Source organism: Fistularia commersonii, chromosome 7, assembly GCF_037954325.1.
Source record: "Fistularia commersonii isolate RoL2024-O1a breed Wild chromosome 7, RoL_Fcom_v1.0, whole genome shotgun sequence".
Classification (NCBI taxonomy): Eukaryota; Metazoa; Chordata; class Actinopteri; order Syngnathiformes; family Fistulariidae; genus Fistularia; species Fistularia commersonii.
Window position 1 is genome coordinate 8,819,574 of NC_141290.1, and position 21,624 is coordinate 8,841,197.

At 53.9% G+C, this 21,624-nt stretch overlaps 1 protein-coding gene across 6 annotated transcripts in view; it reads left to right on the plus strand.

The window, feature by feature from the left end:
• kcnab2a (potassium voltage-gated channel subfamily A regulatory beta subunit 2a) overlaps positions 1 to 21,624 on the plus strand; it is a 58,543-nt gene that overhangs the window by 31,977 nt on the left and 4,942 nt on the right. For 5 of the 6 annotated variants that reach the window (XM_086149639.1, XM_086149638.1, XM_086149636.1 and 2 more), the window contains 10 exons: positions 11,688 to 11,731; positions 12,025 to 12,062; positions 12,176 to 12,255; positions 15,565 to 15,609; positions 17,000 to 17,044; positions 17,217 to 17,260; positions 17,411 to 17,497; positions 20,033 to 20,118; positions 20,201 to 20,321; positions 20,668 to 20,762. In XM_086149639.1, coding sequence (XP_086005765.1) covers positions 11,688 to 11,731; positions 12,025 to 12,062; positions 12,176 to 12,255; positions 15,565 to 15,609; positions 17,000 to 17,044; positions 17,217 to 17,260; positions 17,411 to 17,497; positions 20,033 to 20,118; positions 20,201 to 20,321; positions 20,668 to 20,762 — 685 coding nt within the window. Of the gene's footprint in view, positions 1 to 5,004; positions 5,641 to 11,687; positions 11,732 to 12,024; positions 12,063 to 12,175; positions 12,256 to 15,564; positions 15,610 to 16,999; positions 17,045 to 17,216; positions 17,261 to 17,410; positions 17,498 to 20,032; positions 20,119 to 20,200; positions 20,322 to 20,667; positions 20,763 to 21,624 lie in introns of those variants that run through there. The other variant, XM_086149637.1, reaches the window with a different exon arrangement.

A 21,624-nucleotide genomic window follows, 5' to 3' on the forward strand; every position in this document is an offset into this window, starting at 1 on the left:
CCTCCCCATCTTCTCTGAACTCCAGCTGAACTTTAAACCGCGCATGTTTGCCTGTAGGACCTTCAGCCATAACCTGCAATTCCCCTGGTTCAGTGAACATACCTGCAGTAAAGGAGGAAGTCCACTAACCTCCCATGTTCCCCAGGATCCCCCCCTGCAGCCGCCACAGCAGAGTCGGTGTTATTCCCCTCGCCAGATTGGAGGACTTTGCTGGCTGGCGGTGACTCGTGACGAGTGGCTCCAGTCACGCCGGTCCTTCGGCTGAAATGTGTCTGTTGTTATTTAATGGGATAAAACCCCAACGGGCAGATAAGAGCAGGGATTACATAACGTCCTTACATAAGAGCAGGGGTTCCCTCTTTTTTTTTTTTTTTTTTTTTTGTGTCGAAAACGCATTTTATTTTCTCGCCGTCTCAGCTCCCGCCGCCGTGTCGGACGCGTCAGCAGGAGCGGCGGCTCCTCCTGAGCCCCGCTGTCTACGGGGAATCTGTCACGCTCGTTGGAGAATTAAGCGGCACAGCGGTGGCTCACAGATGAGACCTCCGTCCTCAGGAATTCCCAGAATCGCTCAGAGAGCCAGCACACACACACACACACACACACCATCAGCCGGGTCTTCATAAGTCATTCCATTTTTGTGTGTGTGTGTGTGTGCGCGCACGCGCTTCAGTTAATTAAGCCTCCGTCGAATTTGTGAGCGACGCTGTGGTTGCAGACGTGGCCTGAGGTCGCGTTAAGCTTTTCCTCGATAAGCATTAGCACATCTGTCCATCAATGGTGTCAATCTGCCTGGCCTCTCTTAAGCCCCGCCCCCTCCCGGCCCCCTCCAGGGATTCTTGGTTCCGGAGATCGTGGCAATTAAACTCTTAAGTTAAACGAGTTTCGAAACGAGTTTAACTTAAACCTCCAGCGGTCTTTGGTGTTTCCCAATGCATGTTGAGTCGTACCTGGATTCGGGTGACGGGACCCTCCGGGACACCGACCGGAGTGACGAGCATCAGATTTCTGTCGCCATTAAGATGCCTTGGACCCTCCTGCACCCCACCGGGGCTCAGGGTGTCTGACGGCTTCTAATTTTAGAGATAACGCCACGGCGGCGGCGCCAAAGGATCCCCGCTCCTGTCAGGCCCCTGCAGTCGCGGTTTCGAACGTGCTGTTGATCTGGCATAAAGTCCCCCCCCCGCCCTTCCTTTTTCTCGCCGCCTCGGTGCGTGGGCTGGAGTTTGGGAGAGGTCAGCCGTCTGAGTAATGGCTCCCGCTCGCCGTCCCCCCCCGCCGCTTCATCGCGGCGAGGTCTCAGCGACGGCGTGCAGCTCAGGGCCGCAGGGACGAGCAGAGCGAGGACGACGGTATCATTATATTGATGTCTGCTCAGACCCGCCCGGAGGTGCTGAGTCACAGCCCCTCCAATACCGGGGCGCCAAAGCGTTACGTAAGGACCGGGTCCCCCTGTTCCTCGGCACTCGTTGTCCAAGATGGCCGACTCACTTGTCGTTCCAGATATTCTGCGATTTGTTTTGGACGATGTGCGGCGAGCACCGAGGGCGACACGTGTTCTCCAATACTGGTGAATAAAAGGAACGTTGCGAAAGCGATCCGCTCAGGATCCACGGCGGTCCTCGCCTCTTAGATCCTTGATATGTCCTAATAGTTATTAATCAATAGACGCAGCAGTTGAGTTCCTGTTTAGATTATCCCTCTGAATCTTAGAGCGTGGGAATATGCCTGAGGAATGGAGAAGTGTGATGGTAACCTATTTTCAGAGGGAGATGTGGTATAGAGGAATAAAGTTGATGAGCCAAATAATGAAGTTATGGGAAAAGTGTAGTGGTAACCAGATTGGGAGGATAAAATCAACATTTGTGATTGTCACAATGGCTTCATGTCCAGAAACAGTACTGCAGATGCAGTATTTGCTTTAAGAATGCTGATACAGAAGTACAGAGAAGGTCAGAAGGAGCTATGTTCTGCCTTTGCTGACCTGGGAAAAAGGATACAACAGGGTGCAGAGAAAGGAACTACAGTACTGTGCAGACAGGTGCAAGACATGTATGCTAGCTTTGAGGTGGTGGTCAGGTGTGCTGTAGCTGTGACAGAAAAGTTCAGGGTGGTAGTGGGAATACATCAGGGGTCAGCTATGAACACCTTCCTGTTTGCATTGGTGATGGACAGGCTGACTGATGAGGTCAGACGGGAATCTCCATGGACCATGATGTCTGGAGGTTCTCCACAGGACCACGGACAATGATGTTGCAGATGACATCGTGATCTGTCATGGGAGCAGGAAACAGGTGAGGAACTTCCAGAGAAGGTGGTGGGTTTTGAGTATTGATGGTCAACAGCCCAGAGTAATCGAGAGGGTGCAGAAGATTAAGTCAGACTGAGATGGTTTGGACACAGTCAGAGGACAATTGGTGAAGATCTGGGTAGAAGGATGCTGAGGCTGGAGGTAGACCAGAGGGAAAGGAAGGAGGGAAAGAGGGCTGGAAGTGAGTTTGCGTGAGAGGAGATGGTTATATGGAGAGATGGAGGAGCAGCCCATAAGAAGAGAAGGTTTATTTGCGTAAAGACCAGTGAACCAGACATGAAGCTGAAAGACGTTCATCTCCAGGAGGCGACAGTCTATCGACCCATCCACCAATCGATGGATCTGGCATCTCCTTTTCTGATCCATTTCGCAACCTCACGATCCATAGCTTTAATTGTGACCTGCTCTGCATTGCTGTCTTACCAACCCTACTCTCTCTGTTTCTTTCTCTCTCTCTCTCACACACACACACACACACACACACACACACACACACACACACACACACACACACACACACACACACACCAATGTCCCTCTTGAGACAGCAGCCAGTACTCCACCATGCTGGAGATCCTGTGTCTGGATTTGTAAGGAGGGTGATCAGTTTACAGACTTATCACACACTCATATACACACACACACACACACACATACACACTGTGTGCTCTCAAGTTTCCACGCCGTCGACTGCTTGGAATACTTTGTTTTTCTTACTCTGTCCTGGTGCGTAAAGTATGCCAGCCTGTGAGCGTGCACCGAGGAGGCCGGGTACGTTGCAGGGTTGCAGCAGAAGTGGCATGAAGGTCTGGCTAATTATTGGTGGAGGGGGTGCGTGGGGGCAGCGGGTAGATGTCAGTCATCCGTCATCATCGTCTCCTCTGTTTATCCATTTCAATGCGGGCTGTCAGTCAGCCGAGCATTGGCAGATGTTTGTGTTTTGAATTATTTAACGGCCCAGAAGTGACAGGCAGGGTTTCACCCCTCCACCACCACCACCTCCCCCATTACTACAGTTTTGTCCGCGTCGCTGCCATTTATTTGTTGCTAACCCAGCGCTTCCGTAAGCCTGTCTGTTGGCGGGGGGAGAAAAAAAAAAAGGGAAATCCATCCGGGCCGCGTTAAAATCCGTCGTTTCTTTTGATTAGCTCGGCCGACGGATCGCCGCTCCGTATCGATCGGCGCCGCTTCGGCGCTCTCGGACGGAGATAAATCAGAGAGACGCTCGCCGTGACAAGAAATCAGTCCCGTGGCGTTTGATTTGATTCCAGCACCTCGCCGTGACGCACGGCCCGAGACCGTGGGGGTTTTATGTCGGGCCCCGGCGTGAGTCACAGGCCAAGCGCTGCTGCCGCCCTTTCGCCCACGCAGTAACTTCCCAATGTGACGGCTCCCGGGGCGTCACGCGAGCCGTAAAGGGATGGAGATTCATCCTCCAAGTAGTGATGGGCGCCGGCGGAGAGTCAGGACCCTGTCGAACCCCCGCCAAAACCTTCCTTCCAGGCTGCTCGCAACCTGGGGAGGGGGGGGGTGAAATAAGAGCCATATGGAAAAAAAAAAAAAAAAAACACCAATCAAGCTTTTTCATGAATAACAGGATTATGTAGCATTGAAGGAACCACAAATAAACCTTAGCGAAGAATGAAATCACTTTAAATTCCAATAAACGCACCAGAAATATTGAAAAGGAACCAAAGTGATTGGTTGGAATGTGCGTTTGAAGGAGGGAGGGCCTCAGAAGGAGAGCTCGTGTCAATCGATGTCGATGTATTTTGACTGTTTAGGAAGACGTCTCTTTCGATATTTCCAAAGAAGCACCAAACTGAAGCGACCCACCTTCCCCAGCCCACCCCGGGCTTCTATTTATTTCCGGTCCACCAGAAGGTCAGGTCCTAGAATAGGCCCGTTTGTTAGCTGCTCCATGGCGGATGTTCCTGCGAGCGCCTTCCCTTCATGTGCCGCCCGCCGATGGCGTCTCTTTTTTTTTTTTTTTTAATCATCTCCCTTTCACGGCCCGGCTCGTGTTACCGCGAGCGCGTGCCTCAGCCATTGTCCACCTTCAATGCGTGGAGAACCCTAGCGAGGTCCGCTCCGCTGGCGATGGTGTTTACTTTCAGTTCACGCTCATTATCACGGCCCCCGCTCGCTGTTTGGGGTTCATCTAGCGGATCGGGTTGTGATGGCCGCCGTCCAGCCGACCCGAGCGCGTCAGTCACGTGGGCCGCTTCTCTTTCACCTCCGCGCAGGGGCTCCTCCGGGCCCGGGACTCTCCCGCGCTCGCCGCGCACCACAAACAGCTAACGTTACATAATGAATATTTCACGGACGGACGGACGGACGGACGGACGGACGGGTGGACGGGCCCACATGAGAGTCCCGTTCCTTCGGGGGCCGCGGGCGGTGGCGGCGTCCAGAAAAGTGCACGGCATTTTTTTTTTTTTTTTTTTTTTTTTTTTTTTGTCCTCCCTCTTCTCTTCGAACAGAGTGAACCTCTGCAGCACAAAGGGGGTCAACAAAAAGTGGCTTTCCCTTTCTTCTCCCTGTGAACGCCACTCACTTGCTCTCCCCTGCTGCCATTTGCTCCCTGAATATCCCTCCTCGGCAGCTCCTCTTCGCAGCCCTCCCACCACATTCCCTCTCTCTCTCTCTCTCTCTCGCACTCCCTCCTCCCATCTCCTGTCTGTGTGCATCGCGCCGCTCTGCTCACAGATGTAAGTTTTAATCCAGGCGGCGGGCGGTCAGAGGAGAGGAGCGAAAACGGAGGCAGCGGCGTCGCCGGCATGCAGCAGCGGCGGTGGCCGGGATCCCCAGCCGGACAGGAAGTGCCCCGGCACACGGGGGTCGGGCGATGAGCGGCGCCTGGCGTTTCAGCCTCCCCGTCTCGGGCTCCGGATCCTTTCGTTTCCGCTCTTGAAGCGCGGCGCCGAGGAGGAGCCGCACACTCGATTTTCCTTTTTAGTGATTCTGACTGCCGGTCCCGCTCTGACCCGTGAGACGGGTCTGATCCCGCACATACCCAGGATGAGTCTCGCCACCGTGTCCCTCTGAAGCCCGACCCTCACCGCCGACACCTCCGGGAGTTCCTCCACCTGTTCCAGCCTCTGAGCGAGGACCGCCGGCATGCAGGTGTCCCTGGTCTGCACCGACCACCGCGGCGGCGTCAGCCGTAACACCGAGGACCGGCTCAATCGGCAGAACGCCAACAGCCCCGGCACCGGCACCCGCAGCAAGTTCAGAGCGGTGGCCATGGTGGCCCGCAGTCTGGGGCAGCTGTCCGTCCAGAGCGTGCCCTCGTCCAGCGAGCAGAGCATGAAGACCGGGATGAAGTATAGGTAGGAACGCGCGGAGGAGGGCGGACCCGCCGAGCAGCTCGGAGCAGAAGGTCTCGGTCGAGGGACCCGACTTTAGTATCGGTTAATGATTTAAACGTGAATCGGAAACGTTGGTTTGCGTATTCATACGCCTCAGTTCTATGACGTGGACTCCAGTATGTTGTTTGTCCTGGGCCAGGGGAGCGGGGGTTAAGGAGCAAAGCATCGGCAGATGAACACGGTTTTGGGTTTTAACAGCGCGTTCATCGGGGATTAACGCTGAAATGAGAAAAACAGAAGATCCCACACAATCCCCCTATATAGGCTGCTGCTGCTGCTGCTGCTGCTGCTTCTTCTTCTTGAATGTGAAACCTCAGACCTTCTTCCTCGTTCTCCTCCTCCTCTTGTTTCCTCCACATGAACCCACATCCAGATCCTGAATTCCACCCGTGGATCTGCGGGGCTGGTAGGACGTCTCCTAATCCCGTCTGGAGCCTCCTCTCGCCGTTTCTGCGGCGGGGGCTTTATATTTCCACCCCAAGGTTTGGCCTGAGGCCGTTTGTTCGGTTTGGCCCGTCACCATGGAGATTAATGGCCGACAGCGACGCTTTACCTTCTTTTTTTTTTTTTCGATTCTTCACGGGGCCTTTCGACGTCCCTCGGGTCCCGCGCCATCGCTCCGACTTGCCGGGCCCCGGGAACGTTCCGGTCCTCTGCTCACGCAGCCACTCTGTCATTATTGAAGCTAATCATTTTGAATGAGGAAAATCATCCTCAGCTCCGGGGGGGGCGGCGGCGGCGACGGCGGCTGTTTGTGTTCCTCGCATCCGCAGTGCAAATCCAAAGCGTGGGGGTGCGCGGCGTGCACAACGTGCACGACGAGGTGTTGGCGGATCTGAGCCGTGAGTGAGTGTGGAGGACGGAGGAGTGCTGACGCTGCAGCAGCGAGCGTTTCGTCCACCGCTCCTCGCCGACGAAGCTTCCGTCGGCCCCTTTTTACATCCCATCATTTCTCATCGGGCAAAACCTCTCCTCGGCGACAAGGATAACGTCCCCCCGATTTCCGCGCCGACGACCGAGCCGTGAAATTCAGATCATCCTCATTTGCATGAGGGCCGTTCTGCGTCCTTGAGCCTGAAGGGCTGTTAGACGCCGTCTCCAGGCAGGACGGAGACGGCGAAGGGGTCGTCCTCACCTCAAATGTGAGGTGCCGCCGTCAGGCCTCGGCAGAGGAACCTGCACCGCCTCTAGAGGAGGATTAGATGCTCCAGACGGCTCGGGATTAACGGAGGGCAGAACAGGCCCGGTGTTTATGTAAAGCAGAAGATCTCAGATCGGGCAGGAGGCTCTCGAGGTCTCGGTTGGTCTAAAAGGGGTCATTTGAAGGCCTGCTGGAAGGAAATAAAGGGGTCTGACCTCCGGCCCCGCGGATGGGCCTGCCGGCAGATTTACCGCAGCGTGTTTGCGAGGAGGACGTTTGTCTTTTCTCAAAGCGCCGTATCGATTGCGGAGCACGACCGGCGTCATTTTTACGGCTCTGCCGGCGTGAAGCTGAGCTGGCTCTTCCTCTTCCCTGGCGGTGTAAATCCTCCAGCCGGAGGAGGGCACCCCCACCTCCCCAGTGCTCTTGGGGTCTTTAAATACGGTATCGGTCGACAATGCGAGGTTTGTTCTGCGGTGAGAAGGATAAGGTGAACCCGGAAAGCGGGCGGAGGTTGAATTCCCTCCTGTGTGTGTCGGAGTGCGTTTATCCTCCTGGAGGAATCCGTCCTGTGTTTGTGCGCTCGGGGCCGGGGCGACAAAAGCTGTGGGTGTGCGATTTGGGGCGCCGCGAGTGTGGGTGCGAGCCGGGGATTGTCAGGGCTTTTTATCAGGGAGGCAGCCTTCCACGGAAATATGAATCACGACTGCAGCGCGGGATCAGCTGCGCTGCCAGCCCTCGCTGCCACCCCCCCCCACACCCCCACACCCCCCCTCGGTGCACATTCCAGGCGGCGGCCACTTTGGCAACGGCGTCCACGTGCACTCGACACGCACCATCTGTCCGCCCCCGACGGTCCATTTATTGACGTACAGCCCGCTTCACGGTTTGGTCTACATTGGTGTATGGAAGCACGAGGTGTGTGTGTGTGTGTGTGTCCTATAGGAGCAACCACATGGGAGAAGCTAAGATGGGATATGTTGCTGAAGAAAATAAAGACAGCTGTTCTTTCTTTGCCTCACTGATAGTTTAATTAGAGCTCAGTGTGTGTGTTTGTGTGTATGTCTGCGTGTGTGTGTGTGTGTGTGTGTGTGTGTGTGTGTGTGTGTTTGTGTGTGTCTGTGTGTCATCCCAGCTCACGTCTCTGAATGCTGTTTTCATAAACACTGTAAAAGTAGCCCAGATAAGGATTAGCTTCCGGCGCGGAGGAGAGGGATTCTGTTTTACTCTCTGCTACTTCAAGTACTGGGGAGTACTGGCGAGTACTCGCCTGTACTCGCGTGTACTCGCCAGTACTGGCGTGTACTTTCGCCGCTCTCGCCCCCAGTGACTAAATGAATAGTGTTTTATTCCCACAAGCGCCCGTCTGTGCTCCGGAGTGAAGAGATGAGCTCCGGCCTGCAGACGAACCCTGAATCATCAGGCTGGTTTCCACGAAATGAGGTTTTGAAGTTTTTGTGTGTGTGTGTGTGTGTGTGTGTGTGTGTGTGTGTGTGTGTGTGTGTGGAGGGGGGGGGGTTTGTGTTTCGCTGACTGAGCCCCCCCCCCCCCCCCCCCCGGAATCATGCTTAGTCATGTGAATCATGAATATTTAACCTCAGCAGTTTTCTCATCAGCCAGATGGCGCCGAATTTTTGTTGTACCGATACGGCGCCCTGCGTCACCCCATCAGCAGGATTGTTGGTACACTCCGGGTTCACCATGCCCCCCCCCTTTTCGCTCCTCCATTGCACCGTCCCAGAGAAGACCCCTCGGAGGGGAAACATCTCTGTAAGGCCAAAAACAAACCGCTGGCTCAGGAGCCCGAGAGCCCCGTGGCTCGGCGGCGGCGTTGGTGGCCCTGTTATGTAAGCGAGTCGCCGCCTTCAGCCCAATCACTCCTGACATCCTCTCGCCGCCGTCCGTGCAAATAAGAATAATTGTCTCGCCAGAGCCTTCCTCCCGAATTATTTTCATTATTCGTCTGCGTTAATTAATCCGGTCATCGCTGGGAGCCCTCGGGGAGGAGGGGTCTCTCCCTCTCTGCTCCGCCGTCATGTTTATTCAAACGTGAGGAAGAGGAGGGTCTGCAGTTTGGCGCCGATCTTTGGCCACGCAGCCTCCCTGCGGTCACCGCTAATCCGATCCGAGTTGTATCCAAAGTGGGTTTTGCCGGGCCTTCTTACTTCTCGGTTTAAGTTGGCCGTAGCTCTCCTCGGCGGGGCAACGGTTACATAAAGTCGGCCGAGGAGGGGAAGCCACCTGCGGCCGGCGCGAGCGGGAAGGCATTCCCAGCATGTCTTTGAGCCGCGGCCGAGGGCCGAGCTTGTATTAATAGTCTGACTCTGCCAGAGAAGCTCTCAACACCTCCCTGAGGTGACCTTCTTCTCTCATTCATGGAGCCGACTCCCTCTGGACGCCCATTTCAGGCTGATTCTACATCCTCCGGCCTGCCGGGTTCAATTTCACCGCCCCAGCGCTTCTTTAGGAAGTGGCAGTCATAACCGGCACTAAAACGCTGACAGATTGTAAAGGGTTGAGGGCAGCTTCTCGGCTCCTCTGCGTTCAGCAGAAACGTCCAACACTTGACACCTGGCTCTCACGCTGCCTCGCACCTCCCACATGTTTTCGTCTCGTTTCCTTATCAGAAGAACCTGTAAACAAGCGTCGGGTGGCGTCCAAGCTGATTCCATGTTGTCAGTCATTGAAGTCCAGGATGAAAACAGGGGTTTCCGGTGTGATTCTCGCTCTTTTGGGGGGACAGAAGACTGGGAAGTCCTCCAGAACTGAATTACTTAACCCGCAGTCCTAGCTGGTCCAACCAGTTGGGTGATTAACCGGGAGATTTCTGCAATAATGGCATTATTGTTCTGTCATGTTTGCTACTAGCGCGTAGCTGTTAGCGCTACTGATATTAGCAGAAGCAGATCATTGGTGCCTGTTCCTCCCGACCCTCTGTCTCTGTCGGAGGCGTTCAGGACCAACGCAAAATATCGAGTGCCCACGGCGCTAAATAAAAGGCGTGTCCTCGTAAAGACAAGTGTGGAGTTAAGATGAGGACGAGCCTAACGCGCCGTGTGTGCGTTTCCCGCCGCCGAAGCGTTCTTCCGCAACACTTGCACGCTAACGCTAAGCCCCCGCAGTGCAACTGGAGAAGCCTGTCGACATGCCGGCTCGGTGTTTATCTAATTAAAAGGGGGGGTGGGGGGGGGGTTTACTCCGCTCCCATTTCATCAACACGCGTCAACACATCGGCCGGCGCAGTTTGCTTTAATCACATCAGCAGACGATATCTGGGAAGCGTCCGGACCGGGGGGGTCGGGGTCTTTGCCGTTGACGCCGTCAAGACAGCTGCGACTGGCGTCGGATCAGGAGACCGTTCGTCGGCTTCGGTTATCTCACCCCACGTCAAACCCCGGGGGGCACTCGTACAAATAAAAGGCAGCTAATTATAGATTAGCCGTAGCCTGCCAGAGGGGATGTTAACCTTGTCACAATCCACCGTAAGGAGGTGGAGGGGGTGGAGGTCCCCACGGACCCCCCACCCTCCCCCATGTAAGTTTGAAGGCTCCTCCAGGAGATGTGGTAGGGCTACGGATTACAGACCTCAGCGAGCAGTCCAGATCTTTTTAATGAGGGTCCTTTTGCCGAGCAGAACTTTGACCTCAATACTTTATTAGATAATCCACAGACTCCGCTCTTTGTCCCCCCGCTCCCTCGCCTCGCCGCGGCGGCATGACGGCGAGGAGGGGGGGGGGGGGGCAAACCGGATGATTTCTGACTCCGGGGTGTTTTTGAAAACGCTTTAATGAGTTTTTTAAAAAAAAAAAAAAAAAACAAGCGCATGTAAACACACAAGATCCGTGTTGCTCCGGTGTTTGATTCTAGCAAACACGCAAGAAACGAGAATGTTATGCTTCTGTTTCCTTTTTTTTTTGTTTGTTTGTTTGTTTTTAAAATCGTTTTATTCTCCTGCTTGACGGAGGAGCGCAGTCACTTCTCGTACGTCAGAGGAGGAGCGAGCTCATCGCCGCGGACGTTCGGCACGAGAACACACCCACGCACGGAGCCACAAGCGCGGCCGTGCAGCACGAAGCTCGCTGCACGTGCACGCACTTACACTTCAACCCACCCCCCCCCAACCCACCACCACCACCCCTCCCCCACTATCCTTTCCAGCTCCACCGTCTCCTCATGGAAAGTCTTATGAAGACGGGAGTAGATAAATCTCCCATTCGCTCACTTTGGTTCCTGAACGCCTCACGCCGTCGTTGTCGTGTGAGGTGCGTTTGCTTTGCAACCCCCAGAATCACGTCAGAATTCCACATCACGCAGCTTTTATTTTCAAATACAAGCCGAAGCGCTGATACGAAGAAGCCCCTTTTGGATGAAGACTCAGTGCTGTCAGGGACGAGTGTAAGACCCAACCGAGTAGGTGATTGTCGTGCGTGTGTGTGTGTGGGTGCCGTGATAGACTCACACACTCCGGCTCTGCCCGTCATAAAGCCTCCACATCGCTGCGGGGGGATTTCAGTCAGACCGAGGCGGAGGGATTCAGAAGATCCTCAATGCGCTGTTTGAATTTTCAGTGGACATCATGGTGGGTCTGCTTAAGACCTCCCTCCCCCCGCCAGGTCCTTTCTCACACACACACACACACACACATATCATTGTTGGCTGGAGTGTTCAAGTTCATCCATCCTGCATGTGTCAGAGCTCCACATCCATGGCCGTGAGCTTTGCGGGCAAAGCCACCTCGTCCATCACATATTCACGGCCGTCGTTTAAATTCCAGGAGTGATGGAGTTAAGGGCTCTAGTTGGGGCTCTCAGGGCTGAACCTGCCGCCTCCAGGCCTCATTAATGTTTCTGTTGTTGTGTTTTGACAGAAACCTTGGGAAGTCAGGCCTGCGCGTGTCCTGTCTGGGACTAGGTAAGCTGCCGCTTTTACATTTTTTTTTCCTCCAGCTTTTAAAAGATGCATGAGGAGAGGCGACGACGGAGTCCTTTCAGGTGACGGAGGAGGTCGGTAGCCGGTTAGAGCCGTATCAGGAGGACTCTTTAGGAACCTTCCGGTTCTCCTCCTGCGGCGTAGTGAGTCTCGCGTTGAGATTCAGTCCCACCTTCCGGGCAGAAATCAGGCAAATCAACCCAAATTGAATCAGCGCCTCTCAAGACTCTGTCTGGTCCACCTTGTTCAAAGCCCGCTCTGTCCTCCCCCTGCAGGAACATGGGTGACCTTCGGCGGCCAGATAACGGACGAGGTAAGGGCGGGGTGAAGTCGCATGAAGGTGTTTGGTGCAGCGGAGCAAGTTCACAAAGTTAATAAAACACCTCGCTTCGTAACAGCGGCCCCCCGTTTGCTTCCTCCTGACAGATGGCGGAGCAGCTGATGACTCTGGCCTATGAAAACGGCATCAATCTGTTTGACACGGCGGAGGTCTATGCTGCTGGGAAGTGAGTAGTGCCGCCGTCTTGTCGTGTGATGGATTAGCAGTCGGCGCTGACGGGCTAATCGCCAGGGGTCGGGGCCCCCTGGGGCCCAGGTGTGATTGTTTTTATTTTGTTCTGATCTCCGCTCCCAATGAGGAGATGTTTGGTGGCGAAGAGCCGGCTCTTCATGATAAACCCATCTCTCATCTGCAGCGGAAGCGGAGAGATGGCAGATAAGAGTGGTTTGGCGACCGTTTGGAAGTGTTTGTAAATCCTCGCCGGGTATCTTTTTTTTTTTTTTTTTTTTTTTGTTTTTTTTTGTTTTTCGAGGCACAATGTGATATTAGGGAAGGCTTGGATCTGCACAAATCCTGGTCCAATTTTACATAAAAGCGAAGATTACTTTCTCCAACCTCGGTAAGCGTCTCTGTCTCGCCTCCTCGCCGGAGCGTGGTGACGGTTTGAATCCCAGCATGGATTAATCTGGATTTATAGTGACTTGGGTGCTTTGAAATAATCTACGGGATTATCCTTTACAATGAGTATCTCCCCCTTTTTTTCCCCCCTTAATATCCCCTCCAGTGTGACCATTGTGTTTGGGGCGGGGGGGTCAGAAGGAGAGGAGACAGGTGGTCTGGATGTTCTCCCCTCGGTGTCACATCGGCCGTCGGAGACTTCTCCTTGTTTGGTCCTGGAAATGGGCGTCTGAGAACTTCCCCCATTTGACACAAAGGGCCGTCAGTCACGTGCACGTGTTTGAGGCGGCTTGCCACAAAGCTCAGCGTGCGACGCTGCACAGGTGTTAATCCTGACGGCTTGCTTTGCAAAGCGTCAGAGAGAGGGGCTTATGTTACACACACACACACACACACACAAGCATACTGTATATCTCCACATGGGTAGAACAAATCATACACTTTGCACATCAGAACAGAGGAGGGGGGGGTTGAAAAGGCTTTCATGTGAAATCTGTGCGCTGTGGCTTAGCGGCGCCGAGCCGGCCTCACGGCGGGGGGCTCCCGACACGCAGGTTCCTCCCCCTTCCCCTCTCCTCGGCAGCCGGGCTGCAGAAGATGCAGTGAAACCAATCTTGCCTCGAACCCGACGTCTTCTCTGAGGTGTGGATAACGACCCTGAGTGTCAAAAACTTCTCGCCCTCCAGCCGGGGCCACCCCTCCCTCCCCCCGTCCCGGTTCCTCGTCTCTCCCGGGCCCAGACGTTCTGCTCCAGATGCGTGCTAATGGCATGAAAGCAAACGCCGCGTTGGTCACGCACTTCTGATCTGGAAAACGCCTAACGTGAACCAATCCACCGAGGCCAGGTTTGATGCACGGGTGGAGACAGTGGACCTGCTCCGGGCTCCTCGTACCTTCTGTCGGGGCTTCCTGATTACTCACGGAGGGAACACACACACACGCACACACACACACACACACAGAGCGTGTGGCTCTGGCAGAATGCTGGTGGGCTCGTTGTTTGAAATGGTGTCGGTCCAGCTGGCGAATTCACAGCAGCCGGCAGTGGAACAGGGCCTACGGTCCTCGCAGCGCGCCTCAGATCATCTGATTAGATCACACACACACACACACACACACACACTTAACACACAGACACTCACACACAGAATTACGTGGGAGGTTCTCACAGGGTTCCGGTGTGCTGCAAAACATTTACCAAGATTAAGCTCGTAGGAAACCGCCAGATCACAAGAAACAAGCCCCGTCTTTTAAAAAATGCTCATAAGAGATGAGCAAAGAAGCTGCTAGAAACTGGCAAAACAGCAAATGAAAATGCTTCATTCATCTCCACTGCTTATCCCACCGTCAGGATCACGGGGAGCCTATCCCAGCTGTGATTGGGCGAGAGGTGGGGTTCACCCTGGACCAATCACAGGGCCTCTTATAGAGACATGCAACCGTTCACCTTCTCATCTGGACAATGCGGGGTCTCCACATGGGCGGGAGGAACCCGGAGAACACTGAGGAACCCCACACAGCCGCGGGGAGAACATGAGAATCCACACAGGAAGGCCCCCTGTGGGAATCCAACCGACCTTCTAGCTGTGAGGAGGAAGCACCAATCGCCGTGCCCGTCAGAATGATAATCCTGTCAAAAAAAAAAAAAAAAGAAAATCCTGAAAGTCAGCAAGAAATAATCTCAAAATGAGCAGGAAGTACAGAATGTCAGAGCCGGGAGAAGAAGGAGGTAAAGAAGGAATACATTAGTGTCTGCCACGCCAGCTGGATTACCGCCGACTACTTCCTGGAATAATCTCCAGAGCCGTGTTAAAGCGCCGCCTTTGCATAGAAACAAAGCGGGCGTATCAGAAGCCGGTGTAGGCGGGACCTCAGGTAACCCCCGTCATCTCCGGCCATCCTTTGGTTTCGTCTCGGCGAGCGGCGCCCCAAACTCCCGTCCGTCCCTGACCTTGGAACTATTAAATTCAGGTTCTGGTCACTCCAATCGAGCAAACGCACGGTGATGTTTCTGGTATATTTCGCCCGCCTAACTTGACTGATTGCGTCTGGCGCCGCGACAAGATGGAGGCTTCCGGGCGAAGGCAGCCATTGATCCGGGCGGTACCGCGGCCGGAGAATCAGCCAAATGACATTAGATCCGGGGCCTAATGTGTCGGCCCGCGGCAAGTGGTTAGTGAAAATCAAATCTGCCTCCGCCGGAAAATCAATGGGAGGCGAGGAGACGAATGGTGATGGGACCATTCCATCCCGAGGATTCGCTTCTACAGGACCACCAGACAGAGTTTGGCCCAGGAGGAACGCTGGAGGGGTCTGCAAATGTTAAAAGTGACAGTCTTCGTTTTGTCGGCTGTCAATCATCCAACCGCTCACCTTCTCATACACACCGATAGGGTTTGGAGCCTTCGATGAACCGGCACACTGCGTTTTGGACTGTTTGAAGAAGACGGGGAATCTGGAGAGAAGCCAAGCGGGAGAACATGTGGAGAGAACACATAGAGAACACTGGCTGGAGATAATGGAGAGAGCCCAGGAGGGAGAACATCCCATAATGAGTCCCATGTTGAACATGTCACTCATCAGCAGCGCCTGTGTAGCTACCTAAGAATGACATGGTAGAGGCTCCACGGTACCACCGGGGACTGGGCACTCAACCCGCCAGCTCACACACACACACACACACACACACACACACACACACACACACAGACAAAATGATGGGTAGGTGCTATATCAAGTGTGCTATCAGTATGTGTGTGTCTGTCGCTTGGCTCGGGTGTGTCATCTGATATCACGCTGCAGAGCGGCTGGCGTAGAACCCCCATCCAATAACGTCCTCTCCCGGTGTGCTCCACAGGGCCGAGGTGGTGCTCGGCAACATCATCAAGAAGAAAGGATGGAGGTACGGCACACTTTAATTAAGTTTGGGAGCGTTTCTTTTTTTTTTTTTTTTTTTTTTTTTTTTAATTTCCGTCCCAGCAGGATTGCTAATCTGCCATCTCCCATGCTCATAACGGGAGGCCCTGCACCGCGAGCTGGAACGGGGAGGTTGGGGGGGGGGGGGGGGGGCGGAGTCGGATGCGGTTGCCGCAGCAACGCCACGCTCCTGTGTCCAAAAAGATACTGAATAATAGATGAAGGGCTACAGACCCACGTTTGGATTGCCTGGTCTGCTGCAGGTCCAGGTGGATGAACATGGACGGTGTATGTGCATGGCAGGAGGTCAGGATGGAAGAAATGTTGCTGTTTGATTATGATGCAGGTCTGCCACTGCAGGAACTTTTTACAGTTCCTGAAACCTTTGCAGCAAGTAGGCCGTTTCTGGCCCGAAGGCTCAACCGAGAAGAAGAAGCTGGAGTTGTGCTGGTGCACTGGTCAGATCTCCTGAAGTAACTGATAAGGAACCTTCTGCAGTCCTAGAACCTTTTCAGGAATTAGTTTCTCGGTGCAATGGGACAGCAGAGGATCCAGGGTCCAGGGACCTCAGCTCCTAGAACCGTCTGAGCTCCAACTCCGAGGCAGGGTGTTTTTACAGCGCCATAAAAGCTCAGGTTTGAGGTGATTGGTCGAACTCATAAGCCACGCCCTATTAGTAGATACTGAAATCGAGCGTTGAAGAGGTCCACGCTCCTCTGGCCTGCTAAAGCTCAGAGAGGGTTCCAGGACTGGCAGAGAAACATCTATGTTTAGACAGGAATAAGTGCAGAGTTAGCAAACGGCAAACGGAGTTGTTCAGTGCAGAGGGAAGATAATTACACTTCAACCCTGTTTTACAGTGCGGAGCTTCAGGTGCTCATTGCAGACGTTGGGTCACACCGATCCCTCGCGTGGTCCATCGCAAAATTAATAAGTTCCCCCCGGAGGAGGCCACTAAGCCATTGAAAGTTCTAGAACTGAGTTCTTCAAACTTCCCTGTCTAAATATGGTGCGAGGAACTGAAGTCCGTGGTTCCCCTGCTGTCCAAAAGTATGAAGGAGCAGTCCAGTTCCTGAAAAGGTTCTCCATGGAACTCCACGTTCTCTGTCTCCGTTGCTCCTTCGGGCATTCAGACCAAACTGAGCTCACCGTCTCGCTGCTCTTCATCCACCAGAGCCAGCTTGAACCTACTCTGGTCCTGATGTTTACACACTAATCTAAATGTGAGGAGCAAGAAGTGGAGATAGAAATAAGTGACTGCGCTCTAGGCTTCCTGGGGTGCGAAGGCCGCTGGGGGTGGAGGGGGTAACGTGAACGGAGACCTTCATCCCGGCTGCAGGCGCGGTAACCGATGCGCTGTCCTTTTCCGCTTACAGACGCTCGAGCCTGGTGATCACGACAAAGATCTTCTGGGGTGGAAAGTGAGTTTCTGTCCGGCTCACTCCCGGTTGGTGTTATTACTAATGTCTGATGCTACGGCTAACATGCTAACGTCTCACCCGGACCCGTACTTTGATGAATCGATCGGACCTTATTTCCCCGAAGCAGCGGGTCCAGCTCAATAACCATCGTCACTTTGGCTGTTCTTTGCAGAGCGGAGACCGAGAGAGGTTTATCTCGAAAACACATTATAGAAGGTAAGAACCGGTCCTGCCAGCAGCCGAGGCGCGAGGCGAGCTGTGGGCGGAGAGCGGAGCTGTGAGGTCCTGCATTGTCACGGTGCTTGCACTTGTCATCTTCACACGGCGCTGCTGCCGGAGACTCAAATGCGATTCTGTGCTCACCAGGTTTAAAAGCCTCCTTAGAAAGATTGCAGTTAGACTATGTGGACGTGGTTTTCGCGAACAGGCCGGACCCGAACACACCCATGGAAGGTGAGCCGTTTGCCGTCTTCACTGCTAATGCTAACTGTTTACCTTAGGTTTCGTTGCACGAAACAAATGTTCGCCTATTCCCGTCTGCGTAGGAGACCGATGAGGAGCGCTGCCGATGTATGTTTGTCCTCAACGATCACCCTCTCATTCTTAGAACCCGTGCTCTTTTCATCTCGGCAGCAAAAACCGTTTCCTGTTTTCTCTCTGGTCTTGCTGTGTGATGAACACTGCGCCATTTGTGTATTTTCATCCATTTTCAGGGTCGCCCAGCTTACATTGAAGGGTTCGCCCTGGAACCATGAAGAGGCGTACAATCATTCACCCACCCATTCACTTGTCCTAAGTGAATCTTCACATTTCAGTCACATGCCATATATAGACTCTTCACCTTCTCATTCACATGTCACACGGAGACATACGAGCATTCACGCTTCTGATAGGTGTTCAACTAGTCATACATACAATTCACCCTCTCATTCACATCATATAGTTATACCATTACCGTAATTTTCCGGACTATTGAGCCGCACCGGCTAGCCGATCGCTATCTCAGTCTTCCTCCTGCACACTAGAACCGTCCAAGTCGTCGTCTTCGGTCTCGGAGTTGAACAGACTCAGAATTTCCCAGTCATTTCATCGGTGCGATGTGACGAGGATAAATGTTTAGCGCCCCCACCCCCACCCAAAAAATCCATATATTAGCCGCATCGTTGTTTACGTGAAAAAGGTCGCGGCTTATCGTCCGGAAATGACGGTACTTGCTCTCTCATTCACACTTTATTCAGAGACATACAAGTATTCACAGGTCAATTAAAGACAGCGGGAGGGAACCTATGGCTCGCGAGCCATATACGGCTCTTCCGGTGAAGGCATATGGCCCCCAGACAATTTTGGATTGAAAAAGTAAAAATCAGTTTGTAACTGATTTTAAAATACTTGTGATATTTCTTCATAATACTGTGTCATTTTAAAGTAAACAGAAATTAGTCTTGAGGATAAATTTCACGGTTCACCCGTCGGCCGGGTCGGGAACCATTGGCTTCCGAGCACGTCCGGGTCATTGTAAAGCTGAAGAAATTAATTTTATCAGATAGCCAAATAGTTTATGCGCGTCAACCCTCGGAACGGAAAAGATGGCGAAAAGGAAAAAAAAGGCAATGATTATTGTGCATTCCAGGCTACGTGGACAGAGAAATTTGCATTTGGATCTGCGGTATGTCTTATATGTTATGATAAAAAATGAACAAATCCATGCAGTACCAGAGGTCGCATTAAAAGTAAGACATATTTAATTGATTAGGTGTTAAAAATACTATATGGCTCTCGATGAAATCTATTTAGAAATATTTGGCTTTTATGGCTCTCCCAGTCAAAAAGGTTCCCGACCCCTGCTTAAAGACATACATTTACTCACTTATTCACTTGGTGTTCTTTGAGCTGCAGGCACAGAGGAGAACATGGAGACGCCCAACAGTCTCCATGTTCCTATGATAATCGGACGAGGGACCTTCCTGCTGTGGGGCAGTGTGTGTGTGTGTGTGTGTGTGTGCGTGTGTGTGTTTGTGTAAAATTCCAACTGCACGTTGGAGAGACACAAGCGTGGTGTTGGTGTGAATATAAACGTTCAATCCCCGGACCAATGAGAGCCCCGCCATCGGTGAAGCCTAGTTAATGTGACGCCGCACAAACAAGACTTAAAGACCCTGTTGATTTGGAGATAATCCTGTTAGCGATAGTGCAACAAACCAAAACATCCTGCTGCGCTCCATGATTCAGGCCTCCGCCCGGGATAGCAGTCATCTTCCCCCGGGCCTGGGGAGGAGCGCTGCTCTGTCCGAAGGGAAAATGTGCAACGGGTAGGGGTCACGTCGTTTTACTCACCGAATATCATCTGGGGCTTCATCCTGACAAGGAGCTCTGACCAGGAGCGGTGGACGCGCCCCCTCCTGGGCCGCCGCCGCCGTCTCCGTGACCCGGTTTCCCGGGTGGACGTCGAGCTGGGCGTTCGACGCCCCGTGTTTTTTTTTTTAAGCGCGGAAAAAAAAAGCCCGTTTCTGTTTCTATGGCTACTGCGGCGCAGAGACTCGGATGCGCACGGGGGCCCTCGTAAATGAAACGTCTATTTTTAAATGTTGTCTCGGTGCCTCCACCTCCACAGTGGGGAGGTGGATGCCAATGCCGGAGACCTTTAAATGGCAGAGTGCGAGCGGCGCGGGGCTCAGCTGGTCACACCGCGTCCATCTGCTCCCGGGTCAGAGTTCCCCTCCGAGGCGGAGCTGGTCAGGGTTCATCCGTCTGCCTACGCTTCCATGCTCCGCCCCCTTCGGCGTCTCCGGCAAAGTGGGGATTGTCTTTTTTTTTTTTTTTTTTTATATAAACTTGGCTCCTCAAAATCAGGAAACGAGCGAAGTCTCCGGTGGTCCACAAACACCCCTCTCGGCTTATTCGGCTCCTCGTGTCGCCGGGGAAGCCGCCTCGGGATCTAACGTTGTGAACTCCGGTCCTGACGCCGGTTCCCGTGCCGTTTTCCCACAGAGACGGTGCGAGCGATGACTCACGTGATCAACCAGGGCATGGCCATGTACTGGGGAACGTCCCGCTGGAGTCCCATGGAAATCATGGTGAGGCCACCCGGTGACGCTTAGGAAGGTACGAGAAACCGTCCGCGCTTTGGTTCTCACGGTGTTTCTCCTGCGTCTCCAGGAGGCCTACTCCGTAGCCCGCCAGTTCAATCAGATTCCTCCCATCTGCGAGCAGGCCGAGTATCACATGTTTCAGAGGGAGAAGGTGGAGGTGCAGCTCCCTGAGCTCTTCCATAAGATAGGTGAGCGCTCTCGTCACTGCTGCAACCTTCTCTGTAATTAGCGCAAAGGTGAGCTCGCCGCCGTGGAAACAAGCTGCTGTGGAACCGCCAAATTTCCTGCACCTGCGGGCGGGCGGGCAGGCGGTCGGGTGGGTGTAGTTGCACCGCCCTGATTCACAGCGCCCCCTTGTGGAGCAAAGTGGAACTGCGGGGGCAAAATCAAATCGTGAACGCAAAAGCTGCGCGAGGGACTGGATCTTCAGACCCGTCCAAGATGGCGTCCGGCCTCAACTGTGTTTTCTGGAGACGTTTGGTGCGGATGCCTGTCTGCCTGCTGAGCTGCCTCTCACCTGCCTGTGTTGTCCAGGTGTGGGCGCCATGACGTGGTCGCCGCTGGCCTGTGGGATCATCTCAGGGAAATACGACGGCAGGGTGCCGCCCTACTCCCGGGCGTCTCTGAAGGTAGCCCAGTCCCCGCCTGCTGTTTTCCGTGGTTCCCGTCTGCGACCATCTGCTCCCCCCGCCGGTTTCCCGGCCGTCACAGTGTGTGTTTATGTCTCTCTGTGTACACAACATGTCCCGCTTTGTTTTCAGCGCCATGTTTTCCAAGCCGCCTCGCAACCAGCCGCCGTCTTTTGATGTTTGCCAGCTGGCGCCCGCCAATCTGGACCGCGCAGCCGCGACGTGACCGCTAGCACCCGTCGAGTTTGTTAACCAATCTGCTGTTTGTCTGCTCTTTGAATAAACGCTGTAGATTTCAGAGGCCGTCAGACCCAAATGAAACCGGGAGGCCCGTGTCAGAGTTCCGTTCCAGGCCGCTCCGAGGGAACGGTGGTTCCTGCACTGAAGATCCCGAGTGGGAGAAGCAGATTTTCCGTTATTTCTAAATAGCATTCAGGCGACTCTGAATCTCCGCGTCACCTGACCGCAGGTCACGGCGTGTTGCCCGTCCACCTGAGAACTTCCTCCGTGTTGTGCCGCACCTTGTGACCTCCTGTGTGAAACCCTTCCATCGTGTTGTCTGTTGCCGTGGCTCTCTGACTGAGCGAGTCAGACTCCCTCAGGGTTCCCACGGGTCCGAGGCTTCAAATTAATGCAAAAAGTGTGTTTTCGTGCGATCAGCGGCCAGGCGTCCTCTCAGCTCTTCACTTTACTTAAAGTCGTGGGAACCCTGGATTCGTTGACTCTTCGCATCGAATGTGCAGTTCTCCCGTGGGACGGCGCCGAGCGACGCGGTCCCGAACGCAGTCGGTCGCCTGCACGTGTTCGAAAACGGGCCCCGGAGAGGAGGGGGGGGGGGGGCGGTTTTTGAGCAGGTGTGTGC